The 24,717-nt window shown below is 38.0% G+C and overlaps 1 protein-coding gene across 1 annotated transcript in view; it reads left to right on the plus strand.

Annotated features, from left to right (window-relative positions):
• Window positions 1-9,855: 9,855 nt before the first annotated feature.
• The window catches only part of CCDC126 (coiled-coil domain containing 126), a 47,715-nt gene continuing 32,853 nt past the window's right edge, over window positions 9,856-24,717 (plus strand). Inside the window, exons 1-2 of the mRNA XM_036877746.2 lie at window positions 9,856-10,097; window positions 22,932-23,309. Coding sequence (XP_036733641.1) covers window positions 23,072-23,309 — 238 coding nt within the window. The 5' untranslated portion in view covers window positions 9,856-10,097; window positions 22,932-23,071. The remainder of the gene's footprint in view (window positions 10,098-22,931; window positions 23,310-24,717) is intronic.

The raw sequence follows: 24,717 nt of genomic DNA on the forward strand, positions 1-24,717 counted from the left end.
TTTAACAGTTTTCTACAAGTTTACAGCAACAAGGATGATTCATTGCAAACATCTGTCAAAGCTATTGCTTTTTGTCCTTTCAGTTTATAAAATTGCAGAGTTTGAGCTCCTGAACAAACTCCTGTCTTCTTCTGAGTCCCTTAGAATTTTATAAATTCCAGGACACGTTTTTTCACATGTTAACATCTCTGAAATAAGCATATGTCTGTAGTCACCAAAGGCCAGGTAGCAGTTATGACATAGATGTAATTATTTGTACATATGATCATAGCTGTTCAAGTTGTCATCACTTCAGCTGAGTTAGATGCTGTTATTGGTACCACATGTGCTGAATGTAATGGATGGTCATAATGACTTACAGAATGGATGCCAGTAGCTTGAAAGAAACCCAGAAATAATTAGAAGCATCCTTTTAAGCAATGTTGTATCAACGACTTTCCTGATAGCATGGAGGGTGAGACTGTGCAGAAACTCCAAGTTATAGAAAAGCATTGTATCAGAGTTCAATTAGAAGTGGTTTTCCTTCATTGTAATTCATGAAATAATGATGTATTTTACAACTGCTGGCATCAGTTAACACTGATGACATACAGCAGCTATTACCTTAGCTGACTCGTTTGGTGCTTACTGTGTGTTGGCCGGGAATAGTATGAAGGGTTTAATATGGATTTTCTCAGTTTAATCTTCACCCAAACTCTACAAGGTAGGTAAGTTTGTTATTCACACTTTTATAAATAAGGAAATTGAGCCCCAGAGAAACTAGTGTTCCCAGGGTTTTGCCCTTAGTAAGGGATGGAGGCAGGATACAAACTCAGGCAGCCTAGTTCTAGAACAGGGATTTTGAAGCATTGAACTGTTTCCCATTAGCAGTATGTAGCCCTAGAGATTAACACTTGGGAGAGAACCTGCTCCAGGTCCTGATGGTTTTCCAGTTTCCAATACCAGTCTCTGTGAGCCTCAGTTCTGTTTCTGTCTTTGGATTCATTTATTTTAAGTATTGATTCACTTTTTTTTGGCCCATGGTATATCACACTTACTTTGAAATTTCTTTTTCGTATGTTTTGTCTCCCCTTCTAGACCTTAAGGATCATCAAGTCAAGAATCTTTTTTTTTTCTTTGCCTCACAATCGGGTCTTCAACATCCTGGCATTGTGCCTAGTTAGTGATTATTAAATAAATGTCCTGAGACAGAACAGAATTTTACACTCTGTGTTCAGGCTTGGTCTTAGGCTACAGCCTTCCTCTGGGGGCTATGTCAGGGCTAATTCAGTTGTAAGAAACAGGAACTATAGTAGAATTTTGTCCTTTTTTGGTAGTCCAGTATCCAAGGCATTCCTAGTAAGAATCTTTCATTGGGTGGCTGCTTCTGGGGAGATTATGCTGTACTTCCCTTGTTGGTTGCCCGCAAAGGGAGTTCCTTCCTCCCCTCCCCTTTGCAGCTGGAGCACTGACTGGTAGCCTTAGGCCTGACCCTTTAGCCTCTCTCCCCTGGGGCTTTAAGTCTGGAGCAAACAATACAAAGATGAAAAGTGTGTTAAGACTCATTAAATGTACCTGCAGGGGCTAGCAGCATCACAGAGCAGTGGTGGAGGTGTTCTGCCAAACTGTCCTTGTTAAAAGACAGTTGTTGGACCACTGGACACTCTGATGGTGCCTCAATTACTATCCATCTTCTCAGTATGGTTGCATAGATTCTTATTGATTCATTGAACACCTGACATATTTTTTTTTCTTAAAATAATTGGACTCATTTCCTATTTGCCTGCAATCAAGAAACCCTACCGATACTTTCAGTCAAGATGTCCTCAGGAAAGGCAAATTTATTATAGGAATGCTGAGGTGTTTCCTGGAACTGATTTTAGATAGGCCTTCCCCGAGCACCTTGTATAAAATAGTTCCCACCCCCCTTCCCACTCTCCACTCTTACCTGTTTTACTTTTCCTCACAGCATTTATCATATCCTGACATAGCACCCATTTGTTTATTGCCTTCATGGGACTGTCACTCCATGAGACTTTGATGGTTTACTGCTATTTCCCCAGCACCTGGCACATTGCTGAATCAATACTTAAAATAAATGAATCCAAAGACAGAAACAGAACTGAGGCTCACAGAGACGTGTATTGGAAACTGGAAAACCATCAGGACCTGGAGCAGGTTCTCTCCCAAGTGTTAATCTCTAGGGCTACATGTTTGTTCATCTTTACGTTTTTCTTCCTATCTGCTTTTTTGCTTCTCTCTACTGACTAAGATGGAGCAGTGGGAAGAATAAAGAGAAACAAGATGCTTTAAACCAGAGGTGTCCAAACTTGGTGGCTCATCAGTATCATTGCAGGACCATTTTAAAAACATTGATTCCCAGGCCTCACTCAAGACCCCCTGAATCAAAATTTCCAAAGACAGGGTTATGGAATGAATCTGTAGTTCTAAAATCCATATTTAGCCAGCCTAGCACCAAACTGCAGATGGGTCTCAGAGAACCTCTGCTTTAAGCAAATCAAATGTTCCCTAAAACATTATATAGAGCTGACTTCTTCAACAAATATTTATTGGGAACACCTAAAATGAGCCAGGCATTGGTGTAGGTGCTAGAAGAGAGTAAGAAAACTAAAGTCCCTGACAGTCTTGTGGTTGGTCCCATACACAGGAAAAGGGAGAAAAAGGCCTTCTTTTTCTTTTTTTCTCATTTCATTTCACATGTATCCAGAAAACAGACTGGTACTGTTATGGGAAGAGTAGAATCCTAGCTGAGATGTCAAAAGATCTAATTTCTAATCTTGCCTCTGACACCTATACGCTATGTGTTCTTGGGCAAGTCATGTCACTACTCTGAGCCTCAATTAGTATCCTCAACAAAATACTTAGGTAATACCTTCCCTGTGTACTTCTGAGAGTGTTACAAGAACTAGATGAAATAATGCAAAAGTGCCTTGAAATTTATACAAATGTCAGTCACTATTATTTTATACATGATATCAGCCACAGGTCCTATAATTTTTATACATTGTACAGAACATTTTGGTTATGAGTTCTCAACAGACAGTTACAGAAGAAAAAGGTTCCGAAGTTAACAATGTCCTTTTATAATTGAACATGACTTATCCACCACCTGGTCTGAGTTAAGCACATTAGAGATACTGTATCACCTTGAATTTCTATAATATCACGGTGAGACAGGGACCATAGGTGTAGTCAGAGTAGGCTGAGGGCTTCCGGAAAAAGACCCCTACCAAAACTCCGTATTAAACAATTAAACAAAGACAGAGTCACATTAATTCTCTAAAGTAAAATATCAAACTAGGAATATAAGCATTCTTCAGTGAAGTTTAGTTAAAACTAAAAAGACAGGAATAACCTGGCCTGGAATGTTTGAACATCCCCCAGATAAGAAAATACCTCAGCATAGCCCATGTCTTGTTTGTGTCAATTAAATGAAGCTTTTGTAAAATTTACTTTAGCCTGCCAAGAGGCCCAATTTATCTTTAACTTTACCCAGATGCTGCTTTTCCTCCTCCAGCCCTAATCAAGTCAGTAACTCAGCTCACCTTGAAGGCAAAACAAGCAGCCTTGACTGATATGCTCCCAAACCAAGAAACTGCTATTCTGAGAAAGGATCAAAGCAGTAAACTTCTTATGTTAACTCTGCAAAATAGTCTGGAAAACTGATAAGAAACTTAGTGTCTCTTAAAAAATAAAAAATAAATAAACACTTAGAGACCATCTGGTGGATCCACATCCCTAGCTCTTGGTCTCTCAACTGCCTATAAATCCCCTAGACAATGCACCACCACAGACTCTCTTGTCCCCTCCTGGCATAAGCCGGGAGCTCTGTTCTTTCACTTTATCTCTAAATAAAAGCCTGTACCTTGCTCTCCTACCTTGACTGTTTGTGAAGCTCATTCTTCGGCTTTGTGAACAAGAACCCCGCCATCAATGGGTACCGTATCATTCAGTAATATCCATATTGCTCTTTAATTACTTTCCTTGTTGGACTTGTTTTCCCAATCTCCTCATACAGTATCAAGTGTGAGCTTGTTTTCTGCTTACCATGTGTTCTCCAGGACCCTAGACATAAAGCTGGACAGTTGGTGCTCCATTAAAACTTGCTGGTGGAGTGACTGAAAAGCTGAAGTCATTTGTATGATAGTATGTGCCTGGTTTGGTATCATCAGCCATAAAGGAGGGAGGCAGGAAATGAGGAGAGAATGCAGTGAATGCCTGCAGGCTTTCTATCCTTTCCCTCCCTCTCACTTTCTGTGGAATGAGGGAGATGGCTGACAGGATGTGGGTGGGAATAGATGCATCTGACAGGGACTAGAGTTTCAAGTCTGCATCTATCTGTTCTGTTAAAAGAGTGATCTGAGTAGTGTACAATGGGGAATGTATTGGATTGTGTGAATTTTACAAAAGATGTTAAAGTGGAACATAGGACAAAGCTCTTGGGATGGTGTGTTGCCAGTGAGTTTCAGCCCTGGGCAAGTTCACTATGGAGTCAATATGACCAAAGAAATGACAGTAGAACATTCTTGGGTGAAAGGGTTATACCCAACTTTATTTCCATGGTGGCAGGTCGATCACTAAAATCCCATTCACTCAGAGCGAATCTGCATGCAGCAAGCCAGTCTCTGCCTCTGGGCCTCTCTGTTCACATAGCCATCTCAGTCTCTGTCCTCGGTGCTGCCACCACTCCAGCCTCCCGCTGCAGCCTTGCAGCTGTGCCACCGTGTTGCCCAGAGCACTGGGCAGGGCTCTTAATATAGAGTCAATAACAACGTATTGCCCACACTTGTTAGTGAGCTAGCCAACCAGGGCCAGGTGAGAATCCTGGCCACAAGAACCTTCATTTCATCCACATACGGTAAGAATTAAATATCATGAAGTTGGGTAATGCTTAGACCAAAATATTAATACAACTGTGCACTATGTAACATCATTTCTCTAAATTCTCAGTGTCATACATGTTGATTGACTAGATCTCATAATCTATTTGAGGTTGAGTAAGTAGAGAGATAACTATACATTTTTTAATGAATGTGTAAGCTAAGACATAGCAAGGAAAGTGGATGAATCCTTGGGATCAGTTATTAAAAATTGAATCCATTTAATCTAATTTAGAGTATTTGGAGGCTTTAATTTCTGAATCTAGCTTCTTACTTAGAAAAAATATATGGTAATGAATTATGAATGCATTATGAATTATGAATAGCTTTCATATTTCATTTAAATGGGGTAATTTTTCTGAATTACATAATAATGAACAAATATAAACAATTTTTGTGGTTAGGCAAGTTAGCAAAATATTTTTACCTTCGTTTTGTTAAATCCATCTCACTGTGTGTGAGCATGACCTTCCATCTGCTAGGAAATAAGATGGTCATTATGTTCTTGATAATCTTCATCTTCATCTTTGCCTTTTTGCAGCCTAAGTCTGAGAGTTTAAGTGATGATCTGCTTTCTACAACAGAGACCTAAATTTGAAATGGACAAGATCTGATGAGTTCCCAGCATACGGAGCAGAGGACTAAAATACCTGTCTTGGTCCAAACTCTTTATTACACTTTTGATTAGGAGCTTTTTCTGTATTTAGCAGGCTCATCTCACATTTCTAAACCCCAAAGAAGTGGGACAGGTTAGGGCCCTCCCACCCCTGGCCTGTCAGACTCCTCCAGACCAAACCCTTTGGAACACTATTTGGAAAAATGGAACCATCCATGAAGGGTGAGGCAAATCATGAAATATATCATGATGTAGGAGGAACAAAGATTCTGTTAACGTGAATGTGTCTCTCAGAGCCCAGTAGAAGGCGCTTCCAGTTTTAGGTGTCCCCAACAACGGCGTCCTTCAGGGGGGCCCCTTCATTTCTGATCTGTCTCTCCCTCCTCTTGTTCTTCTCCCCATTTCAGTCTTTCAGGAAAGAGCCCCTTCTCCCCACAGGTTTAATCCAGAGTTCTTTTCATGGTCTCAGCAAATCTTAGCACTACTTTAGGCCTCAGCTGTGTCATGCTTTGTCTCATAAATCAGAGTAGAAGTAGGTACTCCAAGTCTAATTTCTTCTTCCAGTTCAGCTTCTCTTTTCCTTAGAGACTATTAACCTCTGGAAAGGCTATTTTTCTTATTAGAGTTGTATTACTAGCCTTGTCTTTTAGATTAGACTACCTTCTCCTCTACTACATTGCTGGCAAGGCACTTTCCTATCTGGGGCCTGGGACTAGCTGGCTATGGTTTCTATCTTTGATTCCAAGAAGGAATGACTTCAATTCTAATTAAATTTATTTGAGCAGCTGATTATATTCTTTTGATTCTAGGTCTCTCTTTGACAGATGTGTGGGAGGAGTTTGGCAATACATCACACTATACCTAAGAAAATGGTTTCTAAATTGTAAAGTGCTATAAAAGATAATTAATTTATAATCTCTAACTTTCCAAATTAATTTGCTCTTTGTCTGCCAAGATGTTGAATAGTATGGTGGTGATAAGAAATCTTGAAAATAGCATTAGGTGAATCTTATGGTCAGGAAAAACTGTACCAGAGTCAAACAGCATTTATTAAATATATATGGTGTCCAGAGGTTTGTATATGAGGTCAGTAGGAAGATTCATTCATTCATCATATATTTACTGAGTGTCTTCTACCAACATGTGGCAATGTGGATAGTAAGGTATTTACGATCTAATATAGGAGATTGGTTTAACACACATATTATTAGAAAACAGAGTCTCATAGACAAATACATAGCCATCTCCCCATTTTCAACTTTGCATGATTCCTCTAAGTAAGAGTTTCTTAGTGTGGTATTTAAGGCCCTCTAAATTCTTGCTCTATCCTAACTTTATGGTTTTTTTTTCATTCATCTCTTTAGCAGAATTGTCCAGTAGAAGTGTAATCAAGCCACATATACAATTTTATTTTTTATTATAGTCATATTTGAAAAAAAGTGAATTAATTTTAATAATGTATTTTATTTAACTGAATATACAAAATATCATCAACATATAGTCAATATTTTTAAATAATTAGAGATATTTTTACTCTTTTTATACTAAATCTTCAAAATTTGTAATGTATTGGGCCACATTCCAAGTTCTTAAAAGCCACATGTGACTATTGGCTATTGTATTGATAGCTTGGTAATCTGTACCCATATTATTCCATGTTTTGTGCACATGACCTGTGTTGTCTCTTTTCCTTTGGGCCTGGCTACCAGGCAGACTTTTCCCATTTAGATAGAAGTGTTTTTTTCTCTCCATATAGCACATGTCACATGCTGCTGTGGCTGTTTGTATGGGACCATCTGATGATTTCACTTGCCTCAGTTTCTTTAATTCTTTAATGTCCTCACAATGATAATAACCAACATTTCCTGAGGGCCTTCTAAGTGCTAAGTACTATACAATCTGCTTTACACAAAATAACTCATTTTTATTTTAATCCTTACAACATCCCTATGATGCAATAACTTGTATCACTGCCATTCTACAGATGAAGAAACTGAAGCTTAGAGAGGTTATAAAGCTTTCCCAAGGCTATAAGCTGTGGGGTCTAGAATTGAAAGAATGCAATCTGACTCCAACTTATACTCTTTTGTTTTTAAATTGGGAAACACAACAAAAACATTTATAAACAGCAAATATATAGTCCAACAAATTATCGTAAAGCCTACAACATGTTTTTGAACTTCATAAAAATGGAATAATACAGTATATATTCTTTTGTGAGTGGTTTCTTTTTCTCTATTTTTAAGATTCACCTATACTGTTACATATAGTTTATTCATATTTCTGTTATAGTACATTCCATTATAGTACTGTACCACAATTTACTTGTCCATTTTGTTGTTGATAGAGGACATTGGATTATTTACAATTTTTAGCTATAACAATTGTACTGCTGTTAACATTCTTGCACATGCATCCTAGTGCACATGAACATAACTTTTTTAGGGTATGTATTTGGATCTGACCTGCTGGGTCATTTTTGGGTCTGTGATCAAACTTTGGAAGATAAGGCCAAGCAATTTTTCCAAACTGCTCTGTTACTTTACTTTATAGTAAAGTGAAAACTCTCATTGCTCCATTCTAGTCAACACTTGTAATGGTCAGTCTTTTTCATTTTAGCCATTCTGATGGGTGATATAGTATGTTCTCACATTGTTTTGAATTTCCCTGTTTTTATACGAGGTTGTTAACTTTTTCACAGGTTTTCTGGTTATTTGGATTTCTTCCTTAGTGACATGCCTGTTCAAATCGTTTTCTTATGATTATAGTTCTTTATATATTTTAAAAATATATACAAGATGTTTCTTGGTTATACATTTTTTTTATATTTATTGAGACATAATTGACATAAATCTCTGTATAAGTTTAAGGTATATAGCATAATGCTATAAATTTCATACTTGACTCTGAGGCTTGCTTAACTCTTTTAATGGTATCATTTGATGAAATCAAGTCTTAAATATTAATGCAGTCAAATTTATCAGTTTTTCTATTATAGTTAGTGCTTTCGGGACTAGTTTAAAAAGTTTGTCCCCTATCCCTGAGGTTATGGATATATGCTCCTATTTTATCTCCTAAAAGCTTTATTATTTTGCCTTATAAGTTTATGTCTATTATTCACCTCAAATTGATTTCTGTGTGTAATGTGAAAAGCCTAATTTCATTTTTTTTCTTCCATATGTAAATCTATTATTTCCAGCAGCGGTCATTGAAAACCATTCTTCACATATTGCTTTTCATTGCCACCACGACAACATAAATTGAATTACCATGTATGTGTGAGACTGACTAGGGTCTTTTTTCTGTTCCATTGGTGTATTTGTCCTTGATCCACTATATCAAGGTATAGTCTTGATCAATACCACACTGCCTTAACTACTATGGCTTTATAATAAAGCTTGAAATCTGATAGCACAAATCCTCCTCTTCCTTTTTTACTTCCTCCTCTTCATCATGAATGCTTTTCTTTGCCCTTCTATAAAATTAAAATTGGCTTGCTAATTTGTTTCTCTTTCTCTTCACACACACACACACACACACACACACACACACACACACACACACACACATGCCTATTGAGATTTTATCTGGAATTGCATTGGATCTATAGACAAATTTGGGGAGACGACATCTTTTAGTATTGAATCTTCCAGTCCATGAACATACAATCATCTCTTATTTGTTTAGGTCTTCAATGTTTTTTAAGGTTTTTCTTCATAGAAGTCTTGCACTTTTTGATTGGTATAGTCTGAGGAATTTGATATTTGTTTAAAGATATTGTAAATGCGATCTTTAAGATTTTATTTCTTTTTTACAGAAAATCTTGATTTAAAAATATTTTTTGTTATCAATCTTGTTAAATTTTTATTAATTGTGACAATTTATCTGTAGATTCTTTTGGATTTGCCACATACACGATAATTATGTCTGTGAAAATCATTTCGTTTCCTCCTATTCAATCTTTAGTCCTTTTATTTATTCTTGCTTTAGTCCACTGGCTAAGAACATACAATGGGGCAACAACAGGCATTCTTGTCTGTAGCACACTTCTATTATTTACTAAGCCCATCTGCCTTAAGCCAACAGCGTTGAAATTGACAGTTCCATGCTAGAGGGTCAGGAATAAGAACCCACACTCTCCTTTCAGCGCCTGCATCGAGTTAAGGCAGAGCGTTTGCCGACTGTACGCTTTTCAATCCAGAAGACAGAGAGGGCCGCCCACTGCGGTTGCCACGCAACAGCGTCGCCTTGACCCGGAGTAGGTGCGTTCGGGCTAGAAGCACGTGCCGCCTCTTCCGCAATCCTGAACTACATCCCCCACAATGCCGCGCGCTGCGGGCGGTGTCTCCTAGGAGGGGGAAGGGTCGGGACGGGGCAGGAGGCGGAGCGGAAGCGGAGCGCGAGGGACCGGGAGAGTAGAAGCTCGCCAAGCTGGGAGCCCTTCGTCACTGATTCCTAGCCACGGCCTTTCCCCATCCCGACCTGGAGGCTGCTTCGCAAGCGCGGGATCCAGCGGACGCCTGCTAATCGGCTTTCGCTGCGCAGTCCCGGCTCGGGAGCGCCTTGGCGACGGCGACAGTGAGGAGAAACCCACAGGCAAGGTAATGGGGAGGGGGCGAGAGGGCAGCGGGGGCGCGGAGGCACCTCCGCCTGCCTGGCCCGAGCTTCTCGCGGAGCCCTGCGTGCTCGACGGCCGCCCCTTTTCCGCCGCGCCCCGCCTTCGCCCTCTCCCCCAGCCCCGTCCGGGCCGCTGCCGCGGGGAGTCCGCGGAGACCAGACTCGGGGACGGGCCGACAGCCCCCGGCCGCGGCTAGGGAGCCTCTGTTGCCGCTCCTCTGGGTCTGACAGCCGCGGCTCCTGTGGGCCCCGGGCGGGGAACCGAGCGGGTCTCGGGCAGCGTGATCGGAGCCGGACGGGCTTGGTCCCGTGGCCGCTGGCGCGGCGAAGCCACGGACCTGAGCTGCCGGGATGGAGCGCCCGCGCGGCAGCCGCACTCACTTCTTTTTCTGTTTTTGACAGCTCAGCTATGTTCTACTTTGAGAGAAAGTCAAATGCCCTTTTTAAACTCCCTCTTAAAAGCTCAGCTCCTAGGCGACTGGTAAGGATGAACTCAAACTGCTATGTCGACTGTGGCGTACATTCTCGTAGCAGGTATTCGGAGTAGTTCAGACAGCCTGGGTTCCAATCCTGATTGAGTCACTCACTGCCAGGCTTTGTGACCTTGGCTAGTTAAAGGCTCTAAGCCTGAATTTTTTCATCGAAAATTACCACATTTTCAAGTGGTGGTAACAATATACACCTTTAAATTGTTAGAGTAAGAAATAATATGCTGGCAACTCCATTAATTCATTTGATGAAACAATTCTGTGAATATGTTACTCTTCTGAGTTGTACCGAAGTGGTCTCTGGATTTTGAGTTTTGTGGTTTTCTTGTTTAATAACTAGCACCCTAGGTTGTGTATTCTTCACTTTATACCTTGTTCAACCTTAAACTTAAGCAAATCCTTAAAATATGCTGTCTTCTTAATTTCCACTGTTTTAAAATGGCTGAGAATGTGCTTAGGAAATTGATGACTCTGCTTTTCTGTGGATCAGCTTTAGAGATACAAGACTTATTCACCACCCCTCCCCCCAGTGGTGCCCTTTGGGGGGTTATTAGAGGAGATTAAATGTTTGTTTTGGCAGAGTAAGCATCTGGGTGTTCAGCGGTCCTGATCTGGGGCTTCACCATCTTTACCATATGTCAACTTTTTTTGTACTTCTTTCTACACTTTCCCACTGGTTAGTAAATTTACCCTTTTGGGATTTGTGTTTCCAAGTCGTAGTTCTTGTTCTCAAAGCAAGATGAGTTAATGCAATACTTTTACAGGGAATGACTTGAAACATTTCACATTAGTTCCTCTTTAGTTTCGGTTGTGTTGTAACGCTTTCTCATAATATGTACTGACCTTGGTGATGAGGTTTTCTTCAAGAAAATCTTTATGGTTCTTAGTTGAAATTTTTTTTTCATTTAAAATACCTGTTTTGTATTACTTTGGGTTCAACCACTATTGTGCAATATGTAAAATAACATGTCCTGAGTAATACTATTTTTGCATGTTCAGTTATAGTGGTGCAGAAGCCATTGGGGTCTGGTGAATGTGCTGTCATGTCTTTAATGACAAATGCATTTAAAAAACAGTTAAGGAGAAATCTAATGAATATATAGCATAAGGATAACAGAGCCAAAGAACAAATAAGTGGAAAACTGATTTAAACTGTGGGAGATGGTATATACACATAAAGATCTCTGATTCATTTAAAAACGTGTGGCAAAAATACTTGTTCTGAAAAAAAAATGTTTCTATGTTGGTGTATAGGACAGAGAGTAATGAACTAAGGATATAGGAGACCGTGGTTCTTGTCCTAGCTCTGTCATTATATGTGTAACGTTAAGTTCCTTCGTGGTCCTCAATTTCTTCATCTCTAAAATAGTGAATTGGTCTGATTCCAAGGACTCTAGCTCAGACTTTCAGTGATAGAGGTTTTAGACATTCTTTTTGAAGTGGAAAGAAATGGATGTAAGCCCTTTTAGTCATTTACTGGTGTCTTAGGTTTTTTTTTTTCTGTCTTGCAGAAAGGGATGCGCATGGAAGAACTAGAAAGCTGCCACAAATAAGAATCTCTACCAACCAGTTCATCCCTCTCTTTCATGAGCTGCACGTTTTCTCTGCATTTTTGACATGATTGGTTCTCTTTCTCCCTGCTCTGGATCAGTTTACTCATAGGCTCTGTTTACCTGTTAGGCTTTCTGCTTTATAACTTTAGTTTGTCAATCCCCTAATCCAAAATAATTGTTTCTTTTTGTGAATTCCTTCCTTGTTGTTCCTTCTCCTGAAATTCTAGTTTTCTTAGGGGCCTCTTTTTCTGAGGCCTCAGGCAAAGGTGCCAGGGCTAGCCTAGTTAGTGTGGAAGGGGAGGTGAAGTCCGGTGGCACAAAAAATGATTGGCTGGGGCTGTGGGCAGGTCAAACTCTGTAACTGAAAAATCTAGTACTGCATAATATATTTCAGATTAAACTTTTACTGTGGCATACTGACTGAGTAGTTTCCCTTTTGCCCTAACACTTTCTATTCTTAATGTTAACTTACTTTAACCATTTTCTTTTTATCTTTGTACTCTGCAGTCCTATTATCTTCTCTCCTCTCTCCCAAATATGCCATCTAAAATTGATCTGATATCTTGAGATATGATATTGCTGTACCTTAGCTGGCATTTCAGTGTAGCTTTCTCTCAAGGCAGTTCACATTTTAAATCTTAGACCTAATCAGGAGTGGATGATTGTGTCCTATGTTAAATTTTTACCTCAGATAGTAGCCTCAGGCAAATAGGATGTAGAGAAAATATTTTCGGAATGGGCCTTTTCCCTTGAAATTACATTCCAAGGTCAAGTGTGTGGAGGACTTATTTCCAGTCTTTTTTAAAGAGAACTATCTGGTCCTCTGAGCCCTGGTGAACATTCTATATTCTTTTTGTAATAAATACCTGCCTCTCTAGCTGTCATTTCCTTAGAAGACTAATAGGCTGTGATTCTTACAGCACCTTTGGCTGAGGGAGAGCTTCTCTGCTTGCTAGGTGCTACTATTGCTGTTGATAGTTACTTCAGCTATAGTTATAAACAAAAAGCAGAACACTGAATAAATGCAAAAATGGGATTTGAAGGAGAGCTTTTAAGATAGGATTAGCCTATCTTAAAAGTGTAGGCATGTGCACTAACGTTTTTAGTGTTGCTTTTGCAATGTTTGCATAAAAATACAAGGAAGTATTTCAAAACAGGCAGTGTGAAATGCAGTGTTTTAAAATTTTTTATTGCATCCTATAGCAAGAGATCTTCCTATACCAAGACTCCATAGATGTATAACTGTGTGTGCATATGTGTCTGTGTATGAAAGATACATATATGTAAAACTGAAAAGTTATACAAAACAAAATCTGTAGTGTGTACAGTCTTCTCAGATGGTTTTATCTCTCTTTTTTAAAGTGCCAGTTGCAAACTATTAAATTAGTTTTTGTTCCTTGCTTTTGTAAAACCCTGGTGTCCTGGACCATTTATTTGGCGTGGGGTAAAGTGGAGTGCTCTTTGTCCTTCACTTTCCTTATCTTTAAAATTGAGGGAATTCTACTTTAAATAGTCACTGATTCTCTGTCTTTACTTTTCCCTATTAATAATGTTGAATTAATGTATTTATCTTTAGGTCTGTGGCTAGAGAGAAACCACTGAAAAATTGCTTAAATAACTAGTTGTTGGTATGTTTACTGTTTAAGTGGCATAGTAGAGCTTTGAAGAGATCCTTGGAGATTTACAGATTGGAGTGGAAATGTTAAGGCCTGCAGTAAATATAAAAAGAAAAAATTTCCCTAAATTTTTTTTTCTACTTTTGTATTTTTTTCACAAGGAATATTTTAGAGTTTGAAAAGGAGTATTTAAAATACTCATGGTTACATTAGAGTATACATGTCAGAATTCATCAAACTGTATACTAAGATTTGTGCATTTTATTTTATGTACCTCAACATAAAAACGAAAGAAAAATACTAATAAAAATACTTAACAATTATAATAACAATTATAAGTAAACTCACCAGCAGCTTGCTGCCTAGAGTTTATTCCATACCCCATCTTGCCAGTGCCCTGTTCATATTAGAAAATGCCAATAAGAATATGTTTACCTGTATAAAGATCATCATATCAGACATTACTGTTCCTATATATGACAGCAGAACTGCCATTCGCATAAGAAAGGGTAACATAAACTTTCCTTTGATTATGGGTTTGTTTCCTTCTGTTCACTTTGGACAATTTCTCTGTATTAGGCCTTTCCATGCTGGGCATTGGGATCCTTCTCATTCTCATTCATTTGTACTGAGGAATTTACTGCCCACTCCGAAGAGTCTGGTCAGAAAAGAATTCTAAAGGTTTTAGTTGGAAGGAAATTGGAACCAGGCTTTGTATCTCTTCCCTTCTCTGCTCGGACCTCCTTAGCGGGTCTTCCTTGACCTCACACCTCACAGAGGCTCCTCATATCACCTTGTTAATTTTCTCCATAGCAATTTAGGACAAGCTGAAATTAGCTTGTTTCTGTGTTTGCTTTTTTATTGTCTCACTCCTGTTGAAGCATAATGTCCAGAACAAGAGTCCTGTCTTACCTTGTTTCATCTTTCACATGTCCAGTTTGTGGCTTGTATGTGCTTTAATAAATACTGTGAATGAATAAGTGAACGAATGAATGAACAAACCAAGTTCATTTATGCTTTAAATGAAACTGCATGTAATGAAGGTTGTGTTTGAGCTGGCAGGTTATGCATCCCCCTAACCCCTACCAACTCTTTTTTCTGGAAATGAGTTTTTCTAATCAGTGTGTTTGCTGATCATGGTGAAGGTGTCTACACCAGAAGACCTTGTATTTATCTTTGTTTTACTTCATATTTTTTTCTATTACAGGTTTTTGCCTGTGTAAAAAAAGTTAAGATGAAATATTTCTTAAATCCTTCATGTAGCAACTTTGCAATGCTTTGATTTATGTGAATAAAATGTATTTGAAACTTCAATGTGCTAACTTGATAAAATAGTCCAAGTTCTTCAGAATTGTAGGATCATTGCATTAAACTGCCATTACTTTTTACTGGTTCATTCTTTTAAAGCAAAAGAGAACAAGCTTCTTTTAAACTTCATTCAGTTTTTACAAACACAGCCTTTCAGGTGGAGGTAAGGAAGGTAATGTAGTATAGAGAAAAGCCTAAATAGTGAGTCAGAACCTGTGTTCTGGACTAATGTAGTTTCTGCCACTGATTGTCTCACTGTAGGTGAAAGACACTTTACATCTCTGGGCTTTAGTTTTTTTATCTGAAATGTGAGAGGATTTGATTTGATTTCTTCTCTGGTTCTTCCAGGCAAGAAATGGATAATTTAAGATATTTCAATATTATCTCAAAATTCCCATCTCCTCTGCCTCAAAAAGCATTGCAGGGAGGTCACATTTTGCTTTGTAAAAAGATGGGGCAGGCTCAGGGACATGGTTAGAGTAGATCTACAAGGTGTCTCTGCTGAGTGCTCACCCAGTACTGCGGGAATTGTGACATCAGTGTAGGCATGTTGTTCTTGACCCTAAGGGATCTGGGACCAAGAGGACAAGACTTATGATTGGCTCAGATGATGTGATGTGTAAAATCAGTTGAAATAAAGTAATGTGCTGTGAGAGTTAGAAGATAATTGTGAGCTAAAGTAAGGTAAAGAAGTTTTGAAACCCTCTGGCTAAGGTAGCATTTCAACTGTACTGTAATCTCATTTTAGGCTGTTTGGATGATGAACTGTTTTCCATCAACAACCTGCTGTTAGGTCATCTTTAGGAATAATTTTTCAGTGACTAATACCAGTGAAATATTTCTTGTCCACAATTCTGGACAGAAACTCTTTAAAGTCTGTGGTGTTTCTCATAGCTGTTATTAGCTGAATGAAAGGATGTAAGGAAACATGCTGGGTAAATAAACATATATTAGTGTAAGGTTATATTACTATTATAATAGACAGTGAGAAGACTGGCTTATTGGGGGGTGATATTTTTTGTGGCTAATGGGAAATAAATTTGGTGTTTGGGGACTAGATTAGGAAGGGCCATGAGAGCCAATTAGAGGGTTTCTACTGGGTTCAGTAAAACATCCCTGTATTAACTCAAATTATCAAGAATGACTGGCATCAATTAAATAAGTGCCTGATGCTACTAACGAGGGTTAATATTTGAGTGGTATGAGGTGTCATCCTCACCAGTATTAGGTCCGTACTGTTGTCCCCATTCTATAAGCGAGAAAACATCAGGGTCTAGGGAGATAAAATAACTTGCTCAAGGTTTTATTGATAGAATATGTAACTTAATGCGGAGAATGATAGTACCTTGAAGTAGGAGTGGCAATGTTACTTTTTGAAGAGGTGACAAGGAAGAAGCCATGGGGAAGAACATTCCAGGCAGGAGAATAGCAGTTGTATAGACGCTGAGATCAGAAAGAATTTAGTATGTTTTGCCTAGTGTGGCTGGCTATAGCACGAAGAGTAAGGAGGAAGTTATGTGAGATAAGGACTGAGAGATAAGGGTAAAAAGATTAGCAGGGCCTTGTGGACTGTGCTAAAAGTTTTACTTTTATTCTGAGGGTAGTGGGAAACTGGTGAAGGGTTTTAAGCAAAGGAGGGATGTGGTATGACTGTGTGTGTGTGTGTGTGTGTGTGTGTGTGTGTATGGTAAAAAATACATAACATAAAATGTAACATTTTACCTTTTTTTAAGTATACAGTTTTTTAAGTATTCAGTGGCATTAAGTGCATTCATATTGTTGTGCAACCATCACCACTACATTTCCAGACTTTTTCAAATTCCCAAGGTAAAACTACCCTCAACTCTAAACCGCAACTCTCCATTCTCCTACCCCCCCAGCCCCTGATAACTACCATTCTGTTTTCTGTCTCTATGTCTCTGACTGTTCTAGGTACCTGTATAAGTAGAATTATACAATATTTGTCTTTTCTTGTTTGGCTTATTTAACTTGGTATAATATCCTTAAGGTTCATCCATGTTCTAGCTTGTATCAGAATTTTATTTCTTTTTAAGGTTAAATAGTGTTCCACTGTATGTATAGGCCCTGCTTTGTTTATCTGTTCATCTGCTGATGGACACTTGGGTTGTTCTACCTTTTGGCTACTGTGAATAATGCTGCAGTCAACATGGTGCACAAGTATTTCTCTGAGTCTCTGCTTTCAGTTCTTCTGTGATTGCTCAAGGTTTTATTGATAGAATATATAACTTCATGTGGAGAATGAGAGTGGAATTGCTGGATCAGATGGTAATTCAGTTTAATTTTTTGAGGAACTGCCATACCATTTTCCATAGCAGTTATGTCATCTTAAATGCCCACCAACAGAGTGTGAGAGTTTCAGTTTATCCACGTCTGTACCGATGATACCATTTTTTTTTGGTGGTGGTTGTTGTTTTGTTTTATTTTTTGATAATAGCTTTAGGGGAAGAAACTTTTTCCTCTACCTTTTTACCTTCAATGCCCAGGACTGCAAATTAAACTGATAAAAGACTGGTTAATAGGAGAAAAAGGTTTATTTTTTATGCAAATGGAGGGGAGCATCAAAGAAATGATATGAAAGCTCCAAAGAAGCAGTTAGTCTTGAGAGCTTACATACCATTCAAACAGAGAGCCATAAATTGTGGAGAGGAGACAAGACAAAGGAAAAGGAGTTTGAGCTTTTATAGGCAATAAATTGTGGGAAGGTAAATATTTGGGGAAAATAATGGAAGATAAGGGTTGTTTTAGTAAGGTGTGTTTGTACAGATTTGTCTCAGCATCAATAACTTGTCTCCCATGTTAAGAATGTTCTCACCTTTCTCACAGGAAATTAATATCTTGCTTTTAGGTAGAAAGGGACAGGGCACAGAGCCCTTCCTGCATCTGCTTTTCAGTTATTTTTAACACAAAATAATCTTTACACAAAGTGGCATATTTTGGGGTGGCATACTCTGATGCTCTTCATAGCCATCCTAGTGGGTGTTAAGTGGTATTTCATTGTGGTTTTAATTTGCATTTCCCTAATGATTAGTGGTCTGAGCATCTTTTCAATGTGTTTATTGGCCATTTGCGTATCTCCTTGGAAAAATGTTCAAATTGTGACTATTGAAATCATGACTTTTGTTTTTGAAAGAACATTTTGGCTGCTCTGAGAACAGTGATTTGAAGTGGGATTGAAGAGCAATTTGGGAAACCACTAGAGAAGCTGCTGCAGGAATCCAATTGGAGGTGATGGTACTTGGGCCACACTCTGGCCCCCTTCTTCAGATACAGTATTCTACAGATACTTCATTTTAAGTGTGTCTCCTCTCCTTGAGAAGTGTGTCTTCTACATTTGGGCCATAGGGACTGTAATTCCTTTTGTAATTTCTGCAAAAAAGTTGGGTGAGAACTTTTCCCTAGGAATCCTAAAAATATTCAGAAGTCTATCTTAGGTCAAAATAATAATGGTAATAAAGATGGTGATTTTATTTTTGCCTTTAAAAACTCTTCACTTGTTGTTTGGGAAATATTTGAGGTTTTATTTATTTTTTTAAGTAATAGTAGAAGATAAACATAGTGGCTTAGAATTTAGGATTAAAAGTTTTTAGATTGTAGACTATTTTGGTGGAGGAAGGACTCTAATAAATACTATGCTAGATGGTGGCCACAGGTCCTCATTGACACTGTAAGCCTTTTAGGTTTCCAGTTATTGTCTTCTTCCTGACCTAGATGGCCTCCTGGAAGCTGGACCAGTTCTTAAAACATAAGGAAAAATTAGGGGGTTGGGGAGGAGTTCAAAGTGCAAGTTCCTCTTATTTGTAGCTTTGAACATTGCACAGAGGAGAGACACTGAACCCTCCCTTTTCTCTCCTAAAGATTTTAAGAAGATTTATTGTATGAGTCTAAGAATTGTTATTGTATGAGTCTAAGAATTATTTCTCTTTAAAAGTGCTAAATTATCTTTAGTTGCTAAAGAATTCAAAATTTTTTTCTATATGAAATCAAAGAAATATCTCTCAGAGAACAGAACAGTGTATTTATATTGATCCTAGGAAGTAAAGTGATTCCAGTAGAAATTACTTTCTCTTCACCTCTACTTCTGCCTTGTACATACTGGGCGCAGCCTCACTCTGGCAGGAATGACCTGGGTTGCAATAAAGGTCACTTGTTTTCTTTCCCCCTCCCCACTTCCCCTTCAAGGTCATTATAGGTAGGTCCAAGTAGGAATTCTATGTCACACCTAATAAACTGACTCATAACTTTGAATTTAGTGGCCCTGCCTGTAGCTGTCATTGGTTCTTGATGAAGAAATTTGAGATTTGGACAGGGGTTCTCAAACTTTGTGCACATTGAAATAACCTAGCGCTCTTTAAAACACTGATGCCTGGCTTCCATCCCTAGACCTTCCAATTTGATTGATATGGGGTGTGACCTGGCTTTGGGATTTAAAAATAATTCTCAAGGTGATTTTTATGTGAAACGTTCCCTTAGAAGAGACCAAGGGCAGAATTGTATCCTTTTAGGATTCTTAGTTACCTCTGCTGGGCTTGCTTGGAATTGCTTGTGGAAATGAACCCACAGAACAGCTTTCAGGCCTTCTTGGGTTGCTTCAGAAAATCCTCATGGGCCTTTGAACTCCTTAGCCCTTCCTTAGGTATAAGCTGGCTCCAGGCCATCTTTTTGACTTGGAGAAGCCTCCAGGGTGTCTTTTCCTTCTGTTAGCCTCCACACCTGCTTTATTTATTCCTTGGTGTTCTTTTGTAGTTTCCTAGCATAGAATGAGATTAACTGCTCCCAAATTCTCACCTCTGTGCTATTCCCAAAGACAAACCCTCTCACATTTAATATTTTACTTCTTATCACTACAGAAAAACAAGTAACAAACACAAGCAAGTTGCAAAGCATATAGATTTTTTTACTGCTTAGTCCCTAAAAAATCCTGACTTTCCTCTGAGCTGGGCTGCTTTAGTTGTGTTGAGGGCAGTGGTGAACAGACACATTCCATATAGAGTCGAGGCTATAAAAACCTTTCATGAAGGCTTGTTTTCTGAATCTAATGATTCATAGTACATTCAAGTAACAATACACAGTCAATATAGAGCAGTAGGGGCTCTTTAGTTTATCTTTGCTGTTTAGGTCTTTGGGCCCCTCATACTGAGAAACACTAGGGTTAAGCTAGGTCTCCTTGTTCCCTTATTACTTTGGGGACATAATAATCCTCAGTTATGTTTCTACTTTATCCACTACCAGTATGATTTTCTCTCTGTGTCTGGTGTTGATACTGCCACTCATTCTTTAAACAGAGTTCACTGGGGTGAGCAGCTTTTCATTTTTACCTCTTACAGAGAGATTAGCCTCCTCCCTGTGCTTGATAACCCCCCTCTGCAGCCTCTAACCTGTGCACCTCCTGTTCTCTGCCTAATGCCGTTGCAGTCTTGGGATTTGTCACTTTCATGGAGTTTTGTAAAGCCTATGAGTTCTAATAGGCCTGGGTTTAAAGACTTCTTTTAAAGGAAAGGACAGATCCTGAATGATCTGAACTTGGGGGCTTGTAGCCATTGCCAAATGTAAGGAGTGGAGTCAGTTGGCCTGGATAAAAATCATAGGCAGTTTAACTTCTCTAAGCCTTACTTTGATGTTAATAATAGTAGTAGTAGTAGTATGGGATGTTGTGAAGATTAAATGAGTTATTTCATATAAGAATCTTAGAGCAGAATCTGGTTGTGAAGTGATTGTAGTAATGGTTGTTGCTGTCATTTAACTGAAATACCCTCTTTGCCTCTTCCTTCTTGGCATTGGATATGTTTAGTGACCTAGAACTTTCACGGCTGTCATTTTAACCTTCATTTGCCACAATACCTAGGAGTCTGTGTTCTCAGTTCTCCAGTGATGTCACTTCTCTGGCTTTGTTGCCATGCCAGCTTTAGAATCCTGTTGTGACTGCTTCTGGAAAGATTCCCAGTTGATCCTTCCACTGGGTGCTAGGTCAGATAACGTAGCACACAGATCAGACTTGAAAAGACATAGGAACTAGTAAAGATTTTTAAGGAAGAATACATTTAGTATACATGGGTAGAAAAGCTTCTTTAAATTTGCTTGGGATTCTGGAATTTCCACTTTGTGAACTCAAATCAAATGTAAAATCTCTATAGAAACACCATTATGGTATGTTTACCTGACTTTGCTAAATAAGCAAAGCTTAGTAATCCGCTGTTGATATTAATGGTATTGTTTCAATAAGATCCAAAGGGATTTATTCTGTGTATGGTAAGTAAATAAACAGAAGTAGAAGAAAATCTAAAAAGAGGTTAATTCCTAATTTTTAATATAGTCATTATTTTACTGTAGGAATTCATATACCCAGTTAGTGGTATGGGATTTGGCAGGCTGGGTATGCCTCCACAAGAGAAGGTGGCTGTCCTTCAAACCTTGGAGCCCCAGAATATATTACAGGTGTATCAGGGACTAGGTGGCAGGGTGGGAAAAAGGGAAAATGGGAGTTTTCTGAACAGGATGGATAAATTGGCAAGGCAGAAGATCCTCCACTTACAAATACAAGCACATACACACCTATTAGAGAAACTTTGTATTTTGATATTGTGCTTAAAATTAAAAATGCTTTCTTACTTTTATTATTATTTTTTTAAAAAAGGTTGAAAAGTACCTGGCCTAGAAAGCAAATTTCCAGGGCAGAGCCATACTTTCCCTGGTGCCTAACATATATGCCAGCTCAGTAAATATGAGTTGAAAGTGAATGAATGCTTGAATGAAAGTGAATGAAGTTTACTTTTTTGATACTGTGTTCATTTCTGGTCTTATCCTCAAACTAGGTTTTATTGGTTCAGTTATATGATTATTACTCTATTAAATGGATTAAAATTGGTATGTTTTATTTGCCATACAGGAAGTTAAGAAGTTCTTAAGGATTATTTTCATTAACCTGTGAAAAGCACTTTTTTGGCTCCAGAAATATTTCTACCTAAAGAATTTTACTCCATTAGACATAATTGAAGAGTATTCTTTACTGGACACTTTGCTGATTCATACAGGTCTTTCTAGAGTCCATGATTGTCATCACCTTTCTCTTTTTAAAAAAATTGAAGTATAACTGTTCAGTTTCCCTTAAATTATAAATAAGCATACCTGTATTATTTAAAATTTAAAATTGTAAATTTGGAAATATAAAAAATATCCTTTTAACACTATGGCAGTCATTATGTCTGCCATAAATTTAGAAGTATAAACTTAGAAATGATGCCTTACTTTTCATCTTAGGTTGGATACTTCTTAAAATTAGGTCATTCCCATAAGTAATATTTTCTAGTGACATTTTCAGATATTGGCACACTTACATTGTGGGATTTTTTTAGTCAGACAAGCATTTTGATTTTCCAGTCTGTTTCCCCTTTCCTCATTTCTAACTTTAACTTTGCAATCTCCCCTTTTTTTTTAAACAATGAGGAGGACTAACTTTTAGACATTTAGGTTGGGGACTTGTATTTGAATAGACTGAGATCTCCTGTAAGTTATGTGTCCATATAGCTTATATATCCATCGTTTTAGTTACAAATGGCAAGAAGTCTTTCAAATAATTTTATGACCATGGTGGCATTTTTTCAGATTATTTTCAGTGAATTGACACTTATTTCTAATTAATTTCTTTAATTTTTGAGCTACATAAATAAAACTGATACAAGATTTGGAAGCTTAGTTTTAGTAGTGGAGAAAGTTGTCAAAGAATTTGATATGGTTCTAAACCAAAGCTATTTATAGAATCTCTTAAATCTATCATTGTCTCTTCTGTTACTGATTTAAGTTAAAACTAATTGCCTTTTTTCTTCTCACTTTTACAGAGTTAATTGAGAGTTGGAGGCAGCCTTGCTGAAGATGAAGAATATACAGTATTAGAGATTTTTTTTTTCTTTCAAAAGTCTTGTTTTGTGGCTTGCCTCTAGTTGCCATTTCTCAGTTGAGTCTGTTTGCTTCATCAGAAATGATTTTTACAATTTCAAGAAAAAATATGTCCCAGAAATTGAGTTTACTGTTGCTTGTATTTGGACTCATTTGGGGACTGATGTTACTGCACTATACTTTTCAACAACCAAGACATCAAAGCAGTGTGAAGTTACGGGAACAAATACTAGATTTAAGCAAAAGATACGTTAAAGCCCTAGCAGAGGAAAATAAGAACACAGTGGATGTCGAGAATGGTGCTTCTATGGCAGGATATGGTAAGATAACCATGGAATATTCCTACTTTTCTCCTCTTCAACCTAACCCCATTTAAAAGATATTCATGGAAATCCAACTCATTACTTCTTGTATAGATCTTTACAAAAGTAAATTTTCCTTGACTTTTTATTATGAAAAATTTCAAATGTATTGAAAATAGAAATAATATGATAGTTATCTATCCATCTCCTAGATTTAACAATTCTTAACATTTTACAACATGTGTTTTGTTTACTTTTTGGAGAATATTAAAAGTGAATTACAGAAATTGTGTCACTTCATTGCTAGATATTTCCACATGTATCTAAAAAAATGACCTTTTTCTGCATAATTATAATACTGTTATTATGTCTAGTTTGCATCTAGATTTTCGTTTAGATTTTCCCATTTGTCCCAATGTAGGCCATCAATTGTAAAACATCTGTGAATTCCTGAGAAGCAGCATTTGCCTAGTCTAGTATTGTTTACTGCCATTCTCCTTTCCACATCCTGGGTTCCTACTGTGTTTCAAGTTCCCTATGCATGCCATATTTTCTCTTGCCTTTAAGACTTAAAGGAAAAGATAAGAGAAGAGGTAGAACACTTTGTGTGTAAGCATTTTCAATGTTTCAGTGTTTTTTTTTATGTATACATATATGTATTTAAAGTGAATATGTTAGGATTTTGTAATAAAAAAGGGTAGTTCTTCCCACCCAGGACAGTCCTCAAATTTCCCATTCCTCAGAGCCAGCTATTTAAAATTATTTAGTTTGATTTACTTGGTTATTATCTCCATACCTGTAAATAACATGCTCTATGAACTACTTGTTGATTTCTCAATTACAAGATTTATCTGCTAACTTCCCGCTTTCCAATGTGAGGTGTAAGCTTGCTTTCTTACCCAGAATTGCATCCCACTACCCCAGGCTGCTTTCACTTACATTTGTCCTTCTTGTCCTGCCATTTTTCCGTCATAATTTTGGTTAGAACAATATTCAGTGTGCATTATTATGACTGTGTTAATGGTATTCATTCCTGAGCCATGTAGTACATTATGATTACTTTCCCTTTCCTGTACACCTTTATTTTCCCCTCTAGAAGTAATATGTATCGATTTTGTTCCTAGCTTTCTACCCCAACTCCCTCACAGTTGTTTAAATCTCCTCCCAGTATATTCAGGCACATTAAGTATTGCGTTGCTTAATATATCTTGGAGGAATTTTTCCTGGAGCTTCTTACCTGCTCTGTACTGTTTTCTCTCTAAGCCTGTAGCAGTGAATTATTTTAGGACCCCACTCCACATCACCCTGGGGATTCCCTTTATCTCTCTCGTGTTGGATCTTGTTTCTAGAATCCCGAGACTTCTTTTCATTGTTGACTCATTTTAGGGAAATAGATCTTCATAGCTTCCTCAGAAAGGTACAGGGT

The sequence above is a fragment of the Manis pentadactyla genome, chromosome 7 (assembly GCF_030020395.1).
Source record: "Manis pentadactyla isolate mManPen7 chromosome 7, mManPen7.hap1, whole genome shotgun sequence".
Classification (NCBI taxonomy): Eukaryota; Metazoa; Chordata; class Mammalia; order Pholidota; family Manidae; genus Manis; species Manis pentadactyla.